The sequence below is a fragment of the Idiotropiscis lumnitzeri genome, chromosome 16, assembly GCF_059441095.1.
Source record: "Idiotropiscis lumnitzeri isolate Australia: NSW breed Sydney's pygmy pipehorse chromosome 16, RoL_Ilum_1.0, whole genome shotgun sequence".
Lineage (NCBI taxonomy): Eukaryota > Metazoa > Chordata > Actinopteri > Syngnathiformes > Syngnathidae > Idiotropiscis > Idiotropiscis lumnitzeri.
Window position 1 is genome coordinate 14888452 of NC_142406.1, and position 20809 is coordinate 14909260.

Here is a 20809-nt window from a genome sequence, read left to right on the forward strand (position 1 = left end):
ACCAAATGAAATTAAATTACTCAACAAGAGATAACTAGCATATAAATTAATAAGATTGTATTGTGCAATTTAGTTTTTATATATATTTCTAACTGAACAGCATGTGATGTACATTAAAAAGTCATGTATATACACACATATATATATATATATATGTGTATATATATATATATCTCATTACAAATGTTAGCCGTTAAATTCACTGTTACCGCCCGCTGTAGTCGAGTGTAACACAAACAAACAAACACTAAAGCGCATGATGATGTCTTCTTGTGATGTGATCTGTCCACTTTCTATCCCCAGACGTGTTGCCTTTCCACAAACGAGTAGACGGCTGACATTTTTCTTTGACTGCACGTGAAAAGGACGACGCATGGCGGTGCATCTGCGGCCTCTAATTGGCTGCACTCACACCATGTGGAGACGGCATTTCGCCGGGAGAATTCCCAGAGCTCTCCCGCCACCGGTGTGACTTTTCTAATTAATACCCTGCTCTTTTTTTTTGCTGAGCACTTTGTTTTGGCTCTCCGTGTACAATATATGGCCTGTCACCTCTAATGGGAGTCTGGATGGAGCGCAGAAGGCCCAAGGGGGGTCCTTGGTCTGGCCTTTTGTTTGCAGATAACGCTTCACTTGCAACTTTATAACTACATCAATCGGGAGATGGTGTTTGTGCTGTATTTGGCGGATAAAACACAGATAATATCCTCTTGTGTAATGCTTTGACTTGCCAAAAATGATGCATTGCACCCAAGAAATAATTAGCTTTTATTTCTGTATTTTATTTAGTGGACAAAATGTGAAGACATGTTTACTTCTACTGTAATATTACTCAGAACACTCAACTCAAATCATCTTTCTTTTTTCTTTTAGAAGTGCCAATCTGTTACAGCTCCCTAAAAACACCAACAAAAAGGTAGGTAACATTTTTACTAAGTAAACTAGCACTCTACAGTACTGTACTTATTTGTAAAAAAAAAAAAAAAAAGACTAATAACACAATTAAATAGAATGTAAAAAAAACAAAAAAAAAACACTTTTGATTGCACTTGTGCACAATGTCCACAAGGGGGCAGTGTAATACATTGACGCACTGCATGTAAATTTGACAATGAAACAGAAGAAGACCGCAGTAATCAAGCAGCAGTTTTTTTTGCAGAGGATAAATAATGTATTCCTGTGATCATTCGTGTAAGTTATATCTGCATTGTTTTTATAAAAAGGGCCTGGCTGAATTGGATTTTCTATGTCAATTGAAATTTGACAGATAAATTCTGATGACTGATTTATCAGCCGTTTATTAAAAAAGTATTTATGAATTAAATATTTTCTTTTTAGAATTTATAACATTTAGTATTTAGCCTTCACATGAGCATGTACATTCATGATTTTGGAGAATGTTGAATTAAATTAACCGCTAATGGATGGTGCATTTTAAATTCTGAATTTCACTTTTGCTGAGTTTGGTATCGTACAAAACAATCCAATCGAAAAACTAAGCGTGCCCCTTTATGCCACATGTCTTGAAATTTTTAATTCTGAATTACAGTAAATATTTTCATAAAAAAACACTTGTATGCCGTAAATATATTCAAAAACATTGAATGCAAACGGCAAAATCAAGCTATCCAAAAAATGCTGCTCCGACCAGTTTGGCGATTTGTTTCAAAATAAGATTGTGTACCTGCATAACAAACTGTATCGTTCCTTTTGTGTCGCGTGTGTACAGGTAATTGTAAACGACTAAAGACTATATCCAAATATAATAAATGTTTTTGTACGATTATCACGTTTGCGCTGACGATAAACGCGTTTTTGTGTTTTATTTTGAATTTCAAACGGAAGATTCTTGCCCCTTGCGTATGCCGGGCTTGGGGCAATCGTAGGCGGAACGTGATTGTTTATAGTGTTTGTAGGGAAGTTGATCCCCCCTCAGTTTAGTATGGCCGATTCAACTGAAAAGGAGGAAACCATGAAGAACTATCACATAGCGTCGGAAAAGATTAACCCACTGGCCGGTCGCTTCCCTCATTGTATCGTGTGGACGCCCATCCCCGTGTTGTCGTGAGTTAAGCTAACTAATTAGCTCTACGCTGTGGTTCTCGGCTTCTTTTGGGCAAAAATACCCGGATGACGGCTACACGAAGTGACAGCTTCCTTAGCTCAGCAAGCTAGCTGTCAAACATACCGTGTTGCTGACTTCATAATAACACCATTTATTCAACAATGTCTCGAAAGCATTGATACTGGAATTTCAGCATACATAATTCAGCATTTAAAAAGAGTGAGAAAAGTTTGATAGCGCTGAAAATGTGTGAATAAGAACCAGAGATTGGAGGAGTCAGAAAGACAGAATTTGACGTCCTTGGAAATGTATTTACAAATCAAAAACCTGTTTTGAGTTTTTCCCTTTAATTTCTTGTTAAACACATGCCAGTTTTGCAAAAAACAAGCTACTGAAACAGCAAATAGTAGAACGTGTACAAAGGTAAACGCCTGTAAAAGTTAAAGTGCATTTTAGTTTCTTCCTGTAATTCTTTTACTAAACCTCCAATATTTTGTGACTATTAAATACATAAACTACAGTATATATTAGTTCCGATGTTGGCGTAATGTATTTGCGTATTTTCTTTTTTTTTCTAGCATCATTTTGTCTAAATACTACAAGATACATTTTTTATAGCAAACTTAATTTAATCATATGACTATTTTCTTTGTCTTGACAGATGGTTATTTCCATTTATTGGACACATGGGCATCTGCACTTCCACTGGAGTTATCCGAGATTTCGCTGGACCCTACTTTGTTTCCGTAAGTCATGTAATTTTGATCATAGCTATGTGTGTGCGCTACTCAACTCAACATTTTCCATTGTCGTGCAGGAAGACAACATGGCTTTCGGGAAACCAACAAAGTGAGGTTATTTCATGTTTTTGCATCTCTAACTGAAGCTGGACTCACGTTCTACCCTACATTGTTTTTTGTCATTGGAGGTACTGGATGCTGGACGTGAGCAAAGTCTACGCCAGTGGCTCTAGCGCTTGGGACATTGCCGTACACGACGCTTCGGAGGAATACAAGCACAGGATGGTAGATTATTTTTACATTATTTGTAATAAATAAATATATAACTCAATACGATCAATGAATTTCCCATCTGTGGGGCAAAAGAAATCAACTAAGTGAATGCAATAAATATTACCGGATTCCTGATAACGTATTAAAAAATGTACTCCTACAAACGTAGCATAACATATTGTATTTATTGTGTGCGTTTGTTCTTTCAAGCACAACCTCTGTTGCGACAACTGCCACTCACACGTGGCCATGGCACTCAACCTGATGCGCTACGACAACAGCACGTCGTGGAACATGGTCAAGCTCTGCCTCCTGGTGCTCCTGCACGGAAAGCACGTCAGGTAATGCACATTGAACATTTCCCGCTGCCTCTTAAACAGACTTAATAGCATTAAATTTACGAATTTGGAAATGATACCCTAAAATGTCGCGGAAAAAAGTATTGACTTTTAATTTAAATTTTTGCTGTATTGATCTTGCTGTGGGATTTTTGGTTTCCAGCTGCGTGGGCTTCCTGAAGACGTGGCTGCCCTTCCTCGCGCTGTTGGGCGTCATCGTGACGGTGACGCTCGCCATCAACCTCCGGTGACCTCCCGCAGGGAATGTTGGGGAACTACGTGAGGCCTTTTTTTTTTTTTTGTCAAAAAAGACTTTGAAAAAAACCCTGAAAGAGACGCGACGCAGGAATGAATATCTCACACACAGCCACACACAACTCCACCACTGCCACGCACCACACCAACACAATCTAAAACAATAACAATACACATCTCTTTTGAGGAAAACTTGCCTTTCGTCTTGCCGATGAGTAACGTCATGCCGTTAAAGTGCGGGTCAGTGCCAACTCCTGAGTTGAAAAAGCGTGCCAAGCGCAAGAGACCCAGGACAACAATCTCTACGGTGGAGTCTCGTATGTTCCAGACCCACCTGCGATATAGCGATACTATGTCAACTTGTTCAAAACAACTTCCTTATTCTTTTCGTGGTCGAGGATTTGGAGACTGTCTTTCTATAATATCCTTTTACAGAAATGAAAAGAGGACTCGTTCGTGCAGTTCATTTAATTTGCAAAGCGTGCTTGCTTTAAGCTATTTATTAACCAATCTTATTTGAAGTTTTTTCTAAAAAAAAAAAAATTAAAGAAATAAGCATTTTATATTTAAGCACCCAAATGTTCAAACGGACCATAACATTTCATCTTTCTGGAAGTCTGCTAGCTTAATGCTAACGTATAATGTGAAATGCCATAGGCTGGCTCATGAAAGTTAGCGTATATGTTACAATTATTTAATGTATTTGAAATAAAAAAAAAAAAACATTTGCTTAAAACTTCTACGTGATAGTGAGGGTGCAAACAATGCACCGCCATACAGCGGGAGTTCACTTACTCAACCACAAAAGAGTGGCGTGCAATTAATTCTTATGGTCCAAACTGCTCTGCACGGCACTTTTTCTTGCGTCACGGTAACTGTAACGACTCAAGAGAATGTCCGCGATCATTTCAGGCTTTTCGCAGCACTTGATCTTTGACGTCCTGCTTTACAGATGCCACTTCTCGTGGTCATGACCTGCTGGTATCAAATGTCAGAATAAATGACGCCCCCTGAATAATGACTGTTGGGGAAGCCTTTATTTTTGATAAATCCAAAAGCAGCTTTTGTTCCAAAATTCTTCGCTTGACACATTTATTTTGATCTCCCAATCTAAATGGCAGATTTACAGATGTCACATCTGCTCTAGTCTGCAGTGCAGTGCTAATTACCTAGAAACATATCGGCTATCTTCGGAACAAGTACTTGCAGCCATCTAATGATGACACCAACGTGGAAAAACATTTATTTTAGGTGAGGTCAAGAGGACCCACATGGTTAATTTTGGCTCTATTTGAGGAAATGAACGTTATGAGAGCAGCCCATTTTGTTCAACTTGAGTGCTGTTTATTTATTTTTTTAGACAGCCTTCATGTTCCTCATGTTATTTTTGCCCCTTTAATTCGACATGATGGCCGTCACTCCACCTCAGTTACCATGGCTGTGGTGAGTCCATCCAAATCCCGCCATTGTTCCCAATCAAATAGCTCCTTAAGACCCCCCCCCCTCTCTGTTCAGAAGCAGCAGGTAGCCAGGATGGCTCAGGATTTTTTCTTTTCACCGAATAACCCAAGCCCACTAACACTCGCACACCATGGCTGACAAGTGTCGCTCCTGCTGTTTTCCACCTTTGTAATTTCAAAGTTGGCCCGCGTAATCACGGCTGCTTCAGTCCTGCGAGAATAACGCACGACTAAAGATAGCTTTGCGGCTGCTATGGCACGAGTCTCAAATATAAAAAAAAAAAAATCCTCGATCGTGCTAACTAAGTCGCTTATAAGCTAAGATAGTTGTCTACGTTGTACTCGATTCCGGCTCTGACCTTACTTAAACATGACAATTTCAGAGTTTGTACTGCATTTCATTCAAAGTTTCAAAGCCTTCTTATGTCGGCGGATTATTGGCGCAACAGAGCAATCATTTCTAAGAGTTTTTTTTTTTTTTTAATAAAGTTTTTTTCTTGAAAGCTGTGCCACCGCTGCGGTCCCTTTAGGTAGCCAGGAGGCAGCAGGTCGTGGAATGCAGAGACCTGTGGCAGGGGGTTGGGGGGGGGGGGGGGGGGGGGGAGGCATATATACGCTTAGGATGGTTTGCTGACTCTCAAACGCAATCCTCTAATCCCAAAATCAGAACTGTAGACTCACTCCAAGCAAAACCATTTTGCAGTCAAGAATGTATTTATGAACATATATATATATACACACTAATAAAGATGTTTATTATTGTTCTAAAAAAATGATTTTCCTCATTTTTTGGATCTTTCTTAAAATGATTATAAATTGTCAGAATACACGTTAAAGAAAAGAGCCCCCCCCCCCATCCTTCAGTCCGTGCTTTGATACTTAAACCCGCCCCCCTGCCCGCACTCCAAAGTCTCACTCAGGGGCCATTATTGTGCACATGAAAGGAGGGCCCCTCACAAGTCTGGTCCCCAACCCCCCACTCGCTCCCTCACCCCGCAGTGCTGCTGACCACCTGGGTGGGAAGATGGCAAACAGCCAGTCAGCGTCCGAGCCAAAAGTCCCCGCCATGCGTTTTAAATCCACATCAAAGGCGGCCGGCGTCAAAGGGAATAATCTCGGGATGAAACGCGGCTGACGGGACAGGATGCAGTCAGAGGAACTGCAACCTTGTGAAATGGACACCTATTGAATTAAAAAAAAAAATCTTTAAACCTGATGTATAGAAAGATAGATTTTTTTTATGTGTGTGTCAAAAGCCTTATTTGTCATACAAATTGTGAGATTTAATCGGAATAGGATCCAAAAGTGTCATCTGTATTTTGTTGATATTGCACATTTGTAGTTTCGTTGAATTTATTCTGGATTCAATCCATGTTGAACACTTTTGGAAGTAAATATTCTGGGTATGTGCAAGATTGCTTTGGCTGCAATAGAAGTTTGATCCCGCTCGGATCTTTGTCATCCAGATTGGCCATTCAGCAAAAGTGAATTCTGTTCTGATCCCGATCACACTTTTTAGCATCAATTTCAAAGTGTAATCCGGATTTGATTGCGATTGCACATTTGGATGCTGTCAATTGTTGTGACTTTCAATTTGTCTGAGGGTAATCAATTTAAATTCCTTAGTTTTAAAAAAAAAAGAAGAATATTAACAGAGAGCATCCTTTTTAAATTAACATCAGTGTTGTGTCTGAGACGACCCACTGGATCTGGATCCGGCCCCCGAACTTCAAGCTCCTCCCCATTGGATGCGTGCGCGATGCTCTTTTTTTTTTTTTTTTCTCTATTCTTTTCTTAACTTGATTTTGTTTGCAAGGAAGCTACGCCCTCTTTCCTTTCTCTTGCAAAGGACCCCCACCCCACACACACTCACACACTTAGCCGGCAACCCCCACTCGTGGCTGCTGGCGTCCGCATGGAAGTGCTCGGCTCGGCACTCGAGGCGCGCGGCCACGCAGGATAGCAGCCAGTGGCGATGTGATCCTTCTCCACTTCTTCTTCTTCTTCTTCATCCTTTCTTTCGTGCCAAACATGCCGGACTCGAGCCGCAGTCGCCTCCTCTGCCGTGCGCTGCTGCTGCCGCTGCTGCTGGGCTCCGTTTACGCACCGTCCTCCGCCGCCTCCTGCCCGCCGGGCTGCGAGTGCTCCGAGGCGGCGCATACGGTGAAGTGCGTGGCCAAGGACCTCCGCGGCGTCCCGGTCGGGATCCCCGGATACACACGGAACCTTTTCATCACCGGCAACCGCATCGTGCGCATCGGACCCGACTCCTTCAAAGGCCTCGACAATGTCACCAACCTTTCCCTCAGCAATAACAGGTAACATCTTATCGAATCGAATCGATCTGATCAATCTAATCTATATCTTTCATTAACCCCTTGGTTATTATTTTCAAAAAGTGTGCCGGAAAGTTACTACTTCACTCCGATAATGCAGTTTTTCGAACACTGTTTTGTACATCAATTAATTTGTTTTTGTTTGTTACAGTTTTGTTTTATTTTACAAATTTTTAAGCATGAGGTTTATTTTAAAATGTTGGAATTTATTTTTTTAAGGTGAAAAAAAGAAAATTGTTACCCTTTATATTTGTTTCATTTTTCAAGGATAGATTTTGTAGTTAACTGCCAAGTTTCGTTGCCATTTTATATATCAACATATTTACGTGAAAGCGAGGAACAAAAAATGTTAGTCATCATTTCATTAAATAATAATTTTACTTGTGACATAATTTGATCAAATTTCACATCCCTTTACAGATTATATATAAATATATATATTTTTTTTAATTTTTAAATATTGCAATTGGCTAATTTTGTGCGTGGCTGATCATTTTTTTAAAAGAAGAAAAAGACCACCACTTACCTATTTTTCTATATACTTTTTCGTGTTTACAAGATCTGTCAGTTAAGTTTAACGTTTGGTCTTTGTCTCGGCTGCCATGATAAATGCATGAGAGAAACCTTGCAGTGGCGACAGGAGAGTGTTAGCATTAAGCTTGCAGACGTAACGGAAACATTTTGTGAATGCGAGTTTACTGTCAGCATGCAAAACTTGTTTCCAAAATGTATGCTTGCGAGACAAACCAAAAATGAACCGAACAACTCAAGGCGCCACATTAAGTGTCCTCAAGGCAGTTTTCACGTGAATGTGATCTATCTATCCTCCAGGATTTCCGAGGTGGACTCGCACGCCTTCTCCGGCCTGCCGAGTCTTCGCTCGCTGGACCTGAGCTCCAACCAGCTGGCGGTGGTCCACCCGGAGGCCTTCACGGTGGCCAACCAATCGCTGCGCCAGCTCAACCTGAGCCGCGCCCTCTACAACCACTCGGCCGTGCTGGACTTGGCCACGGCGCTGCGCTGGAGCGCGCTGACCTCTTTGCGCGGCCTCGACCTGTCGCACAACGGCCTCATCTACTTGCCGTCGCGCGTTTTCTCCCACCTGGCCGGACTTCGCCGGCTGCTGCTTGCCAACAACTCCCTGGTGGCCGTGCGCAACAGCACCCTGGCCGGTTTGGAGGATCTCCAGGAACTGGATCTGACGCTCAACTCGCTGAAGAACGTCCCCGAGGAGGGCCTGCGAGAGCTGGACTCGCTCCCGGAGGCCGAAATCCTCCTGGGGGAGAACCCCTTCACGTGCGCGTGCGGGATCGAACCTTTTGCCCGCTGGCTCAACCGCTCCCAGGGACGCGTCCGTGACCCCGAGCGCTTGGTCTGCGCCTTCCCCGCCGCCCTGAGGAACACCTCGCTCCTCTCAGTGGTGGGCACCACCGGCGGCCTGGGGTGCCGCGTGAGGGGCGCCGGCGCCGACCTGGCCCTGCAGACTTCCTACGTGTTTCTGGGTTTGGTGCTGGGTCTGGTGGGGCTGGTCTTCCTCTTTGTACTCTACCTGAACCGCCGGGGCATAAAGAAGCGCGTGTACGACATGCGCGACGCCTGCAGGGAGGTGTGGGACGGCTACCACTACCGCTTTGAGACCGACTCGGACCCCCGCCTCTCCCAGATGTCCCCGAGCGCCGACATGTAAGACCTGAACAATCCCAGCGGAAGCCAAAACTTGTGAATATGTATAGAAACGACCCCCGGACCCCCTCCCAACACGCACGTCTCATGACTCCTGCTTCTTGTCTTCCACGTAAACAGCAAGTGCCTCAAGTCACCCAGGACGGGTCAGCGGTGAACCGCAGAGCTCATATGGAGAAGCAAACGGAGTTTTGAGAAGCAGATATGTATATTTCAGGCGCTTCACATCAGGAAGGAGGATTATTCAGCCCAGGCCGAGCCTCTCCGACGTCTCTCGTGAACACCCCCCCCCGCCCCCCCCAACTCAACCCCTCTCGCCCACCCGACGCTTTGTTTCTGCGCCTTGAATTTTATTGTCACAATGATGAGAACCAGTCGCGGAGGCCGAGGCTCTTCAAAAGCCAGCTCCATGTTTTTCTGTTTAAGGAACTTTCTCCCTTTTCTTTCTTCCCCATGATAAGATACAGATGATTTCCGACAACAGCGGCCGCATTCATTCAGCGATGGGAACAACTGCAATTTACATTTTACGGGCGACTTTTTAACACAAGAAGGCATAAATACCTTGTCGCGGCTTCAAATGACTTCTTTGCCCCCCATTTTGCTGCGCTTCCCAGTATTTAGGTAAAAACCCTTTTTTTTTTTTTTTTTTTTTTTTTTTTTTCTTCAAGCCAAAGAAGAAGCATTGTCCGTCTATCCTCGCCGTTTTGTGCATGTGCAATACCAAAATAAAAGTACGGTGGAAGGCGGAAACAGAAAGTAGCGAGAGCAATTTTGACTTGTTTGCCCAACATGCCAATTTGGAACGTGATCTGGTTCAAACTGTGACCGGCGTTCCGTGCACACAAAAAACAAAAAAAAACTGGTGAAATACGCAGGTTGCCATGTGTGTTTTAATCTTGACGTGAGAAGTTTGCGTATTGCATGTCCTAAGTGGCTTTTTTGTAACGTCAGGCGCATCACGTCATATTTAAGGAAAAGTTGTAATGTTAAAAAAATAAATCTTTTTAACCGCTGGCTTGGTGAGTATGTGTTACAATTAGTTCAAAATTCGTAAGAGTTAAAAATCAAAACGTAACAACGAATTGCTAAAATTTAGTTTTTTCGTAAACTTTTAGGCTGAGAACAAAAATCGTATTTTCATTTTCAATCGCTTATTATTCGCTCATTAATCGAGTGCTAGCAAGCCAACAAATGTCTTCGAACGTTTCCTTGCGGGAGGTAACAATTAGAAGTAAACGCAGAGAAATCGATGACGACCTGTTGGTGCGCAGACACAAAGGTCGGCTCGAATGGCAAAGAAAACAAAAGCTTTGTGTTGAGGTTTTTTTTTTTTCAACCCAACACACACACTCACTCACTCCCTCCACTCCCCCTGAAAGAGGTCCACTGATACTCGCTCTACATTACGCCGCCACGTAATCGGATTCCCTCACGATGACAAAGTTGAGCATTCGGCAGCCGCTTTTGTTTAAGTGTCATCATTCTTAATCATCCCCGCTGGGACGGGGGTCCCGGGGGTGGAAGAATTGGGAGCGGGGGGGGGCTCATTATTTGCTGTTACGCAACATGTCACAGGCTTGGTGCTCAGTGGGGTGGGGCAGCCCCCGTGGGTGTCAAATAACAAAAGTGCCCCCCACCCCAACGTCATTACGAGTGCCGTTGGCTTGTCATGCTTGCAGCAGAGCAAAAAAAAAAATATATAAATATTTGCAGCGGAGCAGCCATGATAGAAAAGGAACAAGCACTTCCAGCTTCTTCTTTGCCTGCTGCAGGTTTCAAAATAAGACTTTCAACTCAGATTAGGGTATCAAAGTAGGGCTTCAAATCATGTTTAGGATTTCAAGGAAAGGTTATGCACCAGAATTTGTCAATTTAAATCAAAATTAGGATTTGTACATTTCAGGAAAAGGAGAGTATATTGTCGTGCCCGGTAAGTGAATAAAGAAGCACCATGAAAGGCTTCCTTGTTGATTGCAAATGGCCTTGACCCATTTTATGGAAGGGACAAGAAAGCGGCAAGTGGCGGAATACTTCATCATCTGCTTCACGCGTCGATAGCTCGCCCTGAAATCGAGCGGCGCGTCTGGGAAAGACAATAGTGTACCCGAGAGACGCGGCCATTGCAAAGACACCCGCGATCAAATCCGTCTTTGCTAGTCATTTGCTTTTTTTTTCAACAAAAGTTGCACTTCTTCGCCATTTCATGCCAACGTCTTGAATTTTGACGTATGAAAACATTGCAAAAAAAAAATAAAAGGTGAACCGAGCGGTCGCCAGTGCTATTTCCTGTCACAGGAAATTGTGTCTTTGAAAATAAGCCACCACACTCATGTGGTCATCCGTTGCACGAGAACAGGAAGGAAGGAAGTCCTCTCCCTATGATGAAAATGAAAATTAAATAAAAAAAGGAAAGGAAAGTACAATTTTTATTTTATTATTTTCCCCCATAATTTAAAAGTTTGTGATTTCAAATAATCATGTCGCCCTACTTGAATATATTTATATTTACATTTGACTGGATTGTGATTTCACATTGATAGGTTAAAAAAAAAAAAAATGAAAGCACACACCTGATGGCCATCAGGTGCCGATTGGCCTGCTTAAAAGCGTCGCAGCGCTTCTGTTGCTACTAGTGCAGAGCAAGCAGCTCAGAGTTGAAGTTGTGTGGCTTCTGTTGCTTTGTCCCGGGCCGCATGCACAAATGGCTTGTGGAATTTATTTGGGGTAAGTAAGTGGCACTGGAAATTATTGATGTGCGCAAGGAATGTGGAGTGTCTAAGTGTTTTTTTTTTTGTGTGCAGGCTCTTGCTGATTTGCTTACTCCGAGCAGAGCATGTTCGCTGTTCGTGGGCTTCTCAAGCGGGTGAGTGCAAACGCGTTCATATTCAAACGCTCCGCGACCCCAAACTAAATACCTGTCGGGCTAACCGCTCGTGTGTCCTAAAGAATCCGAGATGCGCTCAAACGCTTCCTCAAAGTTCCCAAAAATCTTCATGCAGAATGTCACCTAAATGCAAGTAAAGATGTTTATTTTTGTAGCTCCCGGCGAGACATATGTTGGCTTCGTGCAAGATGACGACGACAACGGCGGTCCGAGACGCAACGGTGGCACCGGCAAGCCGCCCCAGAATCGATTCAGACAAGCCTTGGCCCAAAGCGGCAGGAGTAGCGCCATGGCCGCTAATGGCTACCAACAATCATCTCTTGGCGGCTACTCGTCACTCAAGGTGGTTCGACGACACCCTGTGGCCATGGCTCCCCAGAACGCCTTTCCCAAAAAGTCGCACCTCTCGACCGCCATTGTAAGTTCGGGTTCTCTGAGTAGGTTTAACGTGGCAATCGGACAAACGGAACTCAAGCAAGCAAACGATGGCCGCCGTTCCACCATGAAATCGTCAAACCTGTTCTTGCCGGGCTACGGCAAGCGGAAGTTCTCCGCCAACATGGAGACGTCAGCCACTGGCACTGCCACCAAAGTCCTGATTGGTCAAAATCCAGGAAGCTGGACGAACGCCCAGATGGCATTCCAAAGTAAACTGCCGCAGGTGAACCCTGGGTCGTCCGTGGTGAGCTTCAACGGGCAACGCTACGCCCCAACAAACGTCCTAATGATCCCCATTCAATTTGGCGGCTTCGCCATCAGGCGTCTGAAGGACTCCGTCCCACGAGAGAGCCCAAGGGTCAAGCCCGCCACCCGCTATTCTCACCTACGGACCAAGTGGACCAGAGTCAAGCTTAGATCCTGACCAGAAGAGCATTCACTTGAATGGAATTTTCAATTTTTTTCCAACAGCAGTGACGGTCACCATTTTAGTGTTTTGGAAATAAAACGTAATCGTGATCTCCACTTGTCATAGTCCTTTTTTTTTTTTTTAAATAAATGGATTCACTCATTGGACATATATTAATCCGAATGTTTGTACTACTGGGGGAGGGTGGCATAGAATTAAGACAATTCTGGCTTGACTTTCCCTTTAATACACACGCCTTCATTTACATCGCACATTTAAAAACCGCTGCACCTTTAAGTAGACGTGCACATGGCGGACGGTCCGTGTCAATTGCTGAATGTTATGTTTGGAAGCAATATTAAAAATGACTGGTCATTTGAAAAGACATGTTAAAGGTGAAATGCTGCTTGATTTTATTTATTTTTTTCTCTCATTTGTCTGGCGCGAGTAAGGAAGTGTAATTACTGTTTTTTTTCATGTTTTTTTTAATATCTCAAACGAAAATGCGTAGCACAGGGCACAAATGGAACGGCTCGTCGATATATTTCTGATTCCCGGGTGTTGTCACCGACAGCATTTCTCACAATGACCACGAGGTGGCGACAACTAGCGCCTGAAGGCAATTGAGCGTGTATCATGACATCCAGGTTGCACTTCATTGCATGTGATACGCTTAAACGAAACTATCATGACAGGTCATCGGGTGGCGCTGTTGTGCAAAACATAATTGAACAAGCAGGAGAAGAAGCTTGGATTTAAATAGCGGACGTGACGGCATGCCAGGAGGTCAATTGGAGACAGGTGTGCACGAAGGAATCATCAGGTGAACTTCACAGCTACGGCAAGATGGCGACCCACCGGTCAAGTGTGATTATTGAGGGTCTGCAGAAGAGCAACAATTGCTCACTTGTATCCATCCCGTTTCACAGCTGTCTAAGGCCATCATGACTGCAGAGGGGGAAAAATATGAGTGGACATTCTTACATTAATCTCAGGTGTTCTTAGCCTCATTTCACCTGGTGAACAAGTCAAACATGGTACACACTGGTTCGCCACAATTAATTTTGACGCACAAACTGTTCAATTCTTTACATTCCATTTGACTATGACCGCTTTTAGGGGAGCATAAATTATTCAGAGATTTTTGTTATTCACTTTTGGGCCCAGTTTAGGTTCTGCACTATACTAAAGCAGAATGGTCGTTAAATAAAAAATCAATTCAAATTGGACTTCCCAATGTGAAATGTCTTTGTCATCTTGTGTTTCTCCAAATAAAGCTGACATCATAACCAAGTTCAATCTTTGTATGTTCTTTATGTTCAAATGAGTCACATATAAAAAACGCAACAGTGTGCAGAGGCAAACCAAGACATAAGTTTCGAGGAAAGAGGAGAAGCACAAGATGTGATGTAATACTGCCCTCCTGTGGATAACTACAGTAACTGTATAGGATTGACTTGGTACTCATTCAGAAGAATGGCCGTCCTTGGATTCGGTAGAGAAGTGGAAAGAAAAAATCAGGCTGCGAACTCATGACTTTCATTTTTTTTGGGGGCCAAATCGACACGACGGGTTGGCCGATGGTATAAGAAAAGGATTCCGGTACCGCATTGACGGAGTTCGAACCCTGCTCTTTGCAAACTTTTTCAATATACATAGAAATAAGGATAAGGACGGGAAACGAACCAAGACCACGACAGCCGTAATCGCTGGTTTAGACCACGGGACCACACCAGAAGGGAAAGTAAATAAAAAAAATAAAACTGGAATATATGAAAGTGAAATAGCAACAAAAAAATTCGAAAAATTTCATCTACGTTGGTTGAATGGTCTAAAAATTTGAGTCCGGTTCAGGTGACCCAGGTTCGAGTCTCGCTCTCTGCACCAACGTTGCACATAAATGCACATAAGCAGAAAACGGGATTCGATCACGGATACATCTAAACCAAACGCAGAGTCGAAAACCACTCGACTAATTTTGGTTTTCCAACGACAGTGCCTAGTTTGGATTTATAGTTTAAAATATTTAGAATTCAGCTGACAATGTGAAAGAGTAATATATAAAAAACAAAAATACCGGAAGTGGTATGGCCAATACGGCCGAATGGTCAACGACAAGGATTCTGGTGCGAGCACGTCCGAACGGTGCTGGTTCGATCCCCACCTGACTTGCTTCACACGTTTTCTCTAGTTTTTCTGGCAAAGTTTTGTCTTTTTTTATTCTCTTGTTTAAATAAAGCTTTTTGGGAAAAAAAAGAACCACGTGACGACGTCGTTAGCGAAAATCTATTTAAGCTGCGACAAATTGAACCGGCGTTCTCTTTCTCCACCGAGCTGACAGCTTCACGTCGACGTCTCAACAAGATGACCAAAAGTTTGTAAGTTTCTTTTTTAAACAGATCATTGTAACTTTGACCATTAAATAACGTTTTCGGCGTCCAATAACTTTTCTATCTTGCAGCTCGAGTGTTTAATTGAAATGACACAAATGCTTGAGATTTAAAGCGGTAAGTAAACTCTGTGAACTTTTCAACTAACGCACCTTTTTTGTATTTTTTGCATTGCAGAAAAAGAGCCGCGTTTGGCAGAAGCTAAGTTGCCAGCGTTTTTATGTTAACAATTCAAACGCGAATCAACTATTGCTTTGTTTTAATTGTTTCAATTTCTCCCCACAGGCTTGCATCCTGCAGCGAATGGCCAAATTTACTCTAAAACGGCGTCTCTCTTTTTTTTTACCCCCCATTTTAAATGCGCTTACCAAATGTCATGTTTCTAACATTGTGTCTCTGTGTGCCCACCCAGCAGGTCATTGCCGAGATGTCCTGCTCAGCTCTGCTCTCGTCACTGGTGAGATAAAAACACTCAAATGCATCCAAATATGATATCATGTTTTAATTTAGTTTCAGCACATGGTGAAGAGGAGCTACAACATCGAAGCTTTAATCACTCTGCAAAACAAAATGGCTGACTAACATTTTTTTAAACTAATTTCTCTTTTGTAGTTCCCCCAAAGCTGCAATGAGATGCTCTTCAGTCAAGCCCTTCACAAAGGTACATTTACCATTCTGCGCCAATACTCACATGCTGATTTTCTTCCTGCTTATGTCCACCAGGTGGCGCCAAAGCACATCTTGGCCCTGAAGAACCTAAACCAACAACTACTCGGACTTAAAACAATTAAATGTTAGTTTGTATGTTTTAGGTGCTGGGGAAACATGGCGCTATGATCATCATTCTGTGATATGACCCAAGCTTGACAAATTTAAAATTTTAATCGTGTTTTTTTTTTTTTTTTTTTTGATTGTGTGCAGAATCTTAACGTGAAGGAGCTGTCATGGACTCTACACGCTGGCCACCAACATTTTGCATCTGCAGGATGAAGAATTTTTACAAGTACGTCGCCATTGCATCTGAAATCTTTCATGTTGATAATATACTTTTAAAAATAAGAAATTGGACTTGTCTCGTGCTTACCTCACGTTTAGCTTTGTCCCCTGTGGAGCCCTCAGAAGCAGTTCGACATGATGGCGAAGTTTGCAGAACTGGCAACTGTTCGTCCTCAAGCAGAAGGGTCCAGCATCCCGAAATGTCTGAAGTGTAATTTTGACAAGCTTGTGGTAATGCATTTAATCTTCAACACTTGTTTGTTTTTTGACTCACAATGCCTTTCTTTTTGTTTCCCAGAAGTCACGACACACTGGCCCAAGCTGTCCTCGCAGTGCAACTACCCCCCCCCCCCCCCCCTTCCATGGTGTGCAACTTGATTTTTAATCTGCAAGTAAAATAAATGGTCATTTCAACAAAACTTATTTGTGCAAACTTATTTTTTGACTGTTGGCTCTTTGCTTACTCTGCATCGTTGCGTTGACTCGGTCAGCTGGAGGACCACATCAAGAAGGTGCGGAAGCCAACTTGGGAGCAGCCTGCCAAGAAGTGGAAGACGAGTTTGAGACGGTTGCGTGCTCTGACTGCACTTGACAACTTCCTGTGAATGCAGCCTGCAAACTTTGATCCTCATCCCTGGTAGGTTTAATTTTGTCAACTGTTGACTGCACAAGAAATGTTTTTAACTCGCATGTCCCCTTCCTCGAGGTTGTGGCCTTCCACACTTTGATCCCGCTGGCTGACGACTTCGCCAGACGGCGGCAAGGTGACCCCTGTCCAACTTTTAACGGTTGCATTTTTATCTTGAATAATTTTGTAACCTTTGTTTTATTTTTTTCCAGTCATTCAACATGTACTTTGCAAATAAATAAAAGCTTACATGTCATGAATTTTTGTAACGTCAATTAAAAACATAAAACATAAAAAAAAAAAAGAGGTTGGTGGGCGGGGTATTATGCAAATGAGGTAGCAAGCAGCCATCTGATTGGTTGGTTTGCTAAGAAGTGGGTGTGGCAATGCAAATTAGCAAGCAGCTAGTGATCCGATTGGTTGGGCCGGCAAGGGGGTGGAGTTATGCAAATTAATTAACATACAATGCCAATATTAGCATAAAGGGGTGTGGACATGCAAATAAGTGCCAAAATCGATCGTTTTAGCCCAAAAATGGGCGTGGCTATGCAAATTTATTTGCATACCTGCAAGTTGATTGGTTGATTTGGCAGAGTGGGCGGGGTTATGCAAAATATTTAGCATGCCAGGTTCTGATTGGTCTTTTTGAGAGGTGGGCGGAGCTATGGAAATATTTTCGCATGACAAATCCAGATTTTCAAAGTGGGTGTGGCTACTAAACATGCTTTTTCCGGGCCGTGATTGGACGACAACCGGACTGTTCGGGTCGCGCTCGAAGACTTTTGGCCTCTCGTCCGAGCAGGCTTCTTGAGTTCATGCTCAAACGCCAGCAAGGACAGCTCGCCATCTGCTGTTTGAGCATGAAACCAACAAGCCTGCTCGGAGCAGAGGCCAAACGTTTTCCAGCACAACCTGAACAGTCCAGTTGGCATCCAGAACAAGGCCATTTTAGACTCAGTGAGGGTGTAGTGAGCAATAAAACACGGAGACTCGATTTACAGTTCAACAATATATTTTGAAGAGATGCATTTTTTTTTAAATACATAATTTTACACCATATGTCATAAATTAAGCAGAGGTCAAAGCGCACGGACATGACTGACTCGAGCACACATTGTGGCGATCTCTGCTGCTGCTTTCATGAACAGCCTGTCATCCAGTGTTTAACTTTTGTCACACGTCAACATTGCTGAAATGGTGTCAAATTGTTGAAACTAAAGTTTTTGCACAGTAAATTGCTCAGCTGTAATTGAAGTCTGAAAGTTTTGATTGCTAACTGCACCCTGACTGAGTTTTTCAACTTTTTTTTTTTTTTTTTTTTAAAAAGCATTGTTATCCACAATTTGTTTTCGTCATGTTCTCATTTGTTGAATGGATGTCAACTGGACTGTTTGAGTTTTCTTGTAAGATTTTTGTTTGGCCTCTGATCCAAGCAGGCTTCTTGCTTTCATGCTCAAGGCCAGATGGCGAGCTGTCCCATCTGGCTTTGAGCATGAAACCAAGAAGCCTGCTTGGATCAGAGGCCAAAAAAATCTCAAACAGTCCAGTTGCCTTCCATTCAACAAATGAGAACATGACAAAAACTAATTGTGAATAACGCTTTAAAAAATATATATTTTTTTTTAACTCAGTCAGGGTGCAGTAAGCAAAAAAACAAACATTCTGATTACAGTTAAACAATATACTACACAAACACGCTATTTTTTAACAGTTAGACACCATTTTAGCAATGACGTTTGACTTAAGTTAAACACAAACACTGGCTGACAGGCTCTACATGGAAGCAACAGCAGAAAATGCCACAATGTGTGCTTGAGGAAGAGTGTGTGATGTCACATCAGCACAACAGGCCAAAGCTTCAAGTACTGCACAACACTTGCAAACACAACAAGAACATCATTCAATGCTTCTGAACATGTGCTAAAAGATTTTTTTGTAAAAAATATACTTTTTCATTAGCAGGCAAAATTTATATTTTTTTTATTTAAAAAACAACAAATCTGTGTTATTTTGGCAATTTATTAAAAATACAAATTATTTTTAGACCATTTAGAAAAAAAACAAATGTTCAAAAGCATTGAATGATGAGCTTGTATGTGTGCAGTAGATGAAGCAGAGGTCAAGGTGCACTGAAAAATGACTAAGTGTCATCACACTCACCTCCTCAAGGGGCCATTCAATGCCAAATCACTCAGTGGGTTTAAAACCAAGCCGATTTCGATTTTAATGAAACTTGCTGTACTTGTTGATAGTAATAGCACAACACTAAATCTGAAATTTGAGGTCAATCAGAGCAGAGATTTTGGAGTTACAGCCACCCGAATATTAATTAGCTGAGCTGTTAAAAAAATGTGCACTGATCTGCTAAACGATTGCAGATTTGGATTCCTTGTTAAGTTCCCATTTCAAAAATATGTGTTTTGTGAAGATTGACAAAGTAATTCCTGAGAAAAAAGGGCTTAAAGTAAGATAACCACGCCCCTTTTTGCCAAACTAATTAATATGCACAGGTTTGTAGCACCTAAAAACTGCTCTAATTGACCTCAAATTTTAGATTTAATGTTATGCCATCACTACCAAGGACAACAACTTTCATTAAAATGAAAATTGGCAAGATTAATTTTTTTGGAATGATTTGGCATGGTACCCCCTTACGCACACAGCATGGATTCCCTTGCCTTGAAACAGAACACTCACCAGTCCGAAAAAAAGTTGCCGTCTTTGGAGTGCAGACGAGTCCAGATGTCCAGAACTGTGAATCTGTCGGTTGTTTGGTGTCCAAAACATCCTCCATCCTGTAAAAATAAACAAAAACATAAACATTGAGTGAGCTCATTTGCATATGCACTAATTTGCATATGGGTCAATTTGCAAAAAGAAAAAAAACGTGGCTTGCCAGACAATAACTACAAAGTATTAAAATACTCTTAAATGTTCATGCCGCTAATTATTAAATGTTAAGTTTATTTTGATGACAGGCTGTCCATTTTTTAATCGAAAGCAAAAATGCACTCGTTAAGGTCAGTGTGATCTTTAAAAGCATTTAAAACAGACGATACGTGTATTATTACTTTACGTTATCGAGACGTTCTCGTTTTTGACAGATACTTTAATTAAAAAGTAGTCACATGACCACATAACAAATAGTAAAGCGTCGCGTTAGATTGTGCACATGCACCACGTGTTTTGATCTAACAGAGTCACATGAGGAACACGCTAAATTGGAGACAATTATTATTTTTAAATAGAAATGTACTTCTAAAGGAACAAGCTGTGAAAACGTGGAAAAGTTGAGGACGCGTTACCTTTGCACAAACGCGTCGCCACTTTTGAGCAGATCGACGTGGAGCCAATAATCCTTCATCGGTTCGACGTGGAGACAATATTCCTTCATTGTGGACGCCTTTGCACGAATAAACAGTGCCAAATAGTCTTAGTAAACGCTACGGTACTCAAAACCACAACATGACGTTCCCAAACAATTCTTCGCTTCCGCTTCCGGTCAATTTAACTTCCGGGTCGTGGCTAAACTAGCCTGCAAAAAAAGACAAAACTTGCACAGCCATGTAATTATCCACACCGCTTGTTCTGTATAGAGTGGCGAAAGAGTGCTGGACCGCATCCCAGATATCTACGGGTTCATCACACCCTGACCAGTTCGCCAGACAATCACAGGGTAGACATAGTCACCGTCACCGATTGGGAACCGAACCCACGCAGCCCGCTCACACGTCGGACTACACTCTCAGTGACATAATGTAACGTCGCGAATAATGAATGAGGGGGAGAAATTATCGTAAATGTGCTAAACGGCACACCCAGAGTCCAAAAATGTAAATCACTATTATAATTTTTTAAAAGAAAAAGGATAAATAGACGTGAAAATGTCAGTTCTATTTAAATTAAATTTT

At 42.3% G+C, this 20809-nt stretch overlaps 3 protein-coding genes and 4 long non-coding RNA genes across 17 annotated transcripts; 5 read left to right on the forward strand and 2 right to left on the reverse strand.

The window, feature by feature from the left end:
- Positions 1 to 1881: 1881 nt before the first annotated feature.
- tmem222b (transmembrane protein 222b) lies at positions 1882 to 4007 on the forward strand. Its single transcript, XM_088318351.1, has 6 exons — positions 1882 to 2064; positions 2727 to 2811; positions 2883 to 2914; positions 2994 to 3090; positions 3289 to 3419; positions 3580 to 4007. Exons 1-6 carry the CDS (start codon positions 1943 to 1945, stop codon positions 3665 to 3667), a joined length of 555 nt encoding a protein of 184 aa, XP_088174477.1. The 5' UTR covers positions 1882 to 1942; the 3' UTR covers positions 3668 to 4007.
- A 1974-nt stretch (positions 4008 to 5981) lies between these two features.
- tpbg1b (trophoblast glycoprotein 1b) lies at positions 5982 to 11797 on the forward strand. Of its 2 annotated transcripts, XR_015846803.1 has the most exons (3): positions 5982 to 7449; positions 8299 to 9774; positions 11694 to 11797. XR_015846803.1 is itself a non-coding variant. In XM_088318353.1 (2 exons), exons 1-2 carry the CDS (start codon positions 7163 to 7165, stop codon positions 9152 to 9154), a joined length of 1143 nt encoding a protein of 380 aa, XP_088174479.1. In that variant the 5' UTR covers positions 5982 to 7162; the 3' UTR covers positions 9155 to 9792. The 2 variants fall into 2 exon arrangements, 1 of the variants encoding a protein (XP_088174479.1); XM_088318353.1 differs by lacking the exon at positions 11694 to 11797 and having other exon boundaries at positions 8299 to 9792.
- On the forward strand, positions 11745 to 12994 carry LOC148321665 (uncharacterized). Its single transcript, XM_088318354.1, has 3 exons — positions 11745 to 11877; positions 11955 to 12016; positions 12193 to 12994. The coding sequence occupies exons 1-3, from the start codon at positions 11855 to 11857 to the stop codon at positions 12897 to 12899; spliced, it is 792 nt and encodes a 263-aa protein (XP_088174480.1). The 5' UTR covers positions 11745 to 11854; the 3' UTR covers positions 12900 to 12994.
- A 112-nt stretch (positions 12995 to 13106) lies between these two features.
- LOC148321666 (uncharacterized) lies at positions 13107 to 16623 on the reverse strand. Of its 3 annotated transcripts, XR_015846823.1 has the most exons (5): positions 16545 to 16623; positions 16359 to 16474; positions 15966 to 16253; positions 15643 to 15728; positions 13119 to 13832 (listed from the first exon to the last, which is right to left on the reverse strand). It is a non-coding gene; the product is annotated as an uncharacterized LOC148321666 (long non-coding RNA). The 3 variants fall into 3 exon arrangements; XR_015846822.1 differs by having other exon boundaries at positions 13107 to 13832; positions 14962 to 15728; positions 15966 to 16474; XR_015846821.1 differs by having other exon boundaries at positions 13121 to 13832; positions 15966 to 16474.
- LOC148321667 (uncharacterized) lies at positions 15003 to 16665 on the forward strand. Of its 8 annotated transcripts, none has more exons than XR_015846815.1 (8): positions 15003 to 15262; positions 15346 to 15391; positions 15687 to 15731; positions 15887 to 15935; positions 15998 to 16067; positions 16196 to 16277; positions 16370 to 16472; positions 16569 to 16665. It is a non-coding gene; the product is annotated as an uncharacterized LOC148321667 (long non-coding RNA). The 8 variants fall into 8 exon arrangements; XR_015846813.1 differs by having other exon boundaries at positions 16370 to 16481; positions 16569 to 16634; XR_015846814.1 differs by having other exon boundaries at positions 15690 to 15731; positions 16370 to 16481; positions 16569 to 16634.
- On the reverse strand, positions 16622 to 20609 carry LOC148321668 (uncharacterized). Its single transcript, XR_015846812.1, has 4 exons — positions 20204 to 20609; positions 19596 to 19693; positions 16735 to 16807; positions 16622 to 16656 (listed from the first exon to the last, which is right to left on the reverse strand). It is a non-coding gene; the product is annotated as an uncharacterized LOC148321668 (long non-coding RNA).
- LOC148321669 (uncharacterized) lies at positions 16767 to 17154 on the forward strand. The gene is made up of 2 exons (XR_015846824.1): positions 16767 to 16907; positions 16977 to 17154. It is a non-coding gene; the product is annotated as an uncharacterized LOC148321669 (long non-coding RNA).
- Positions 20610 to 20809: the final 200 nt, after the last annotated feature.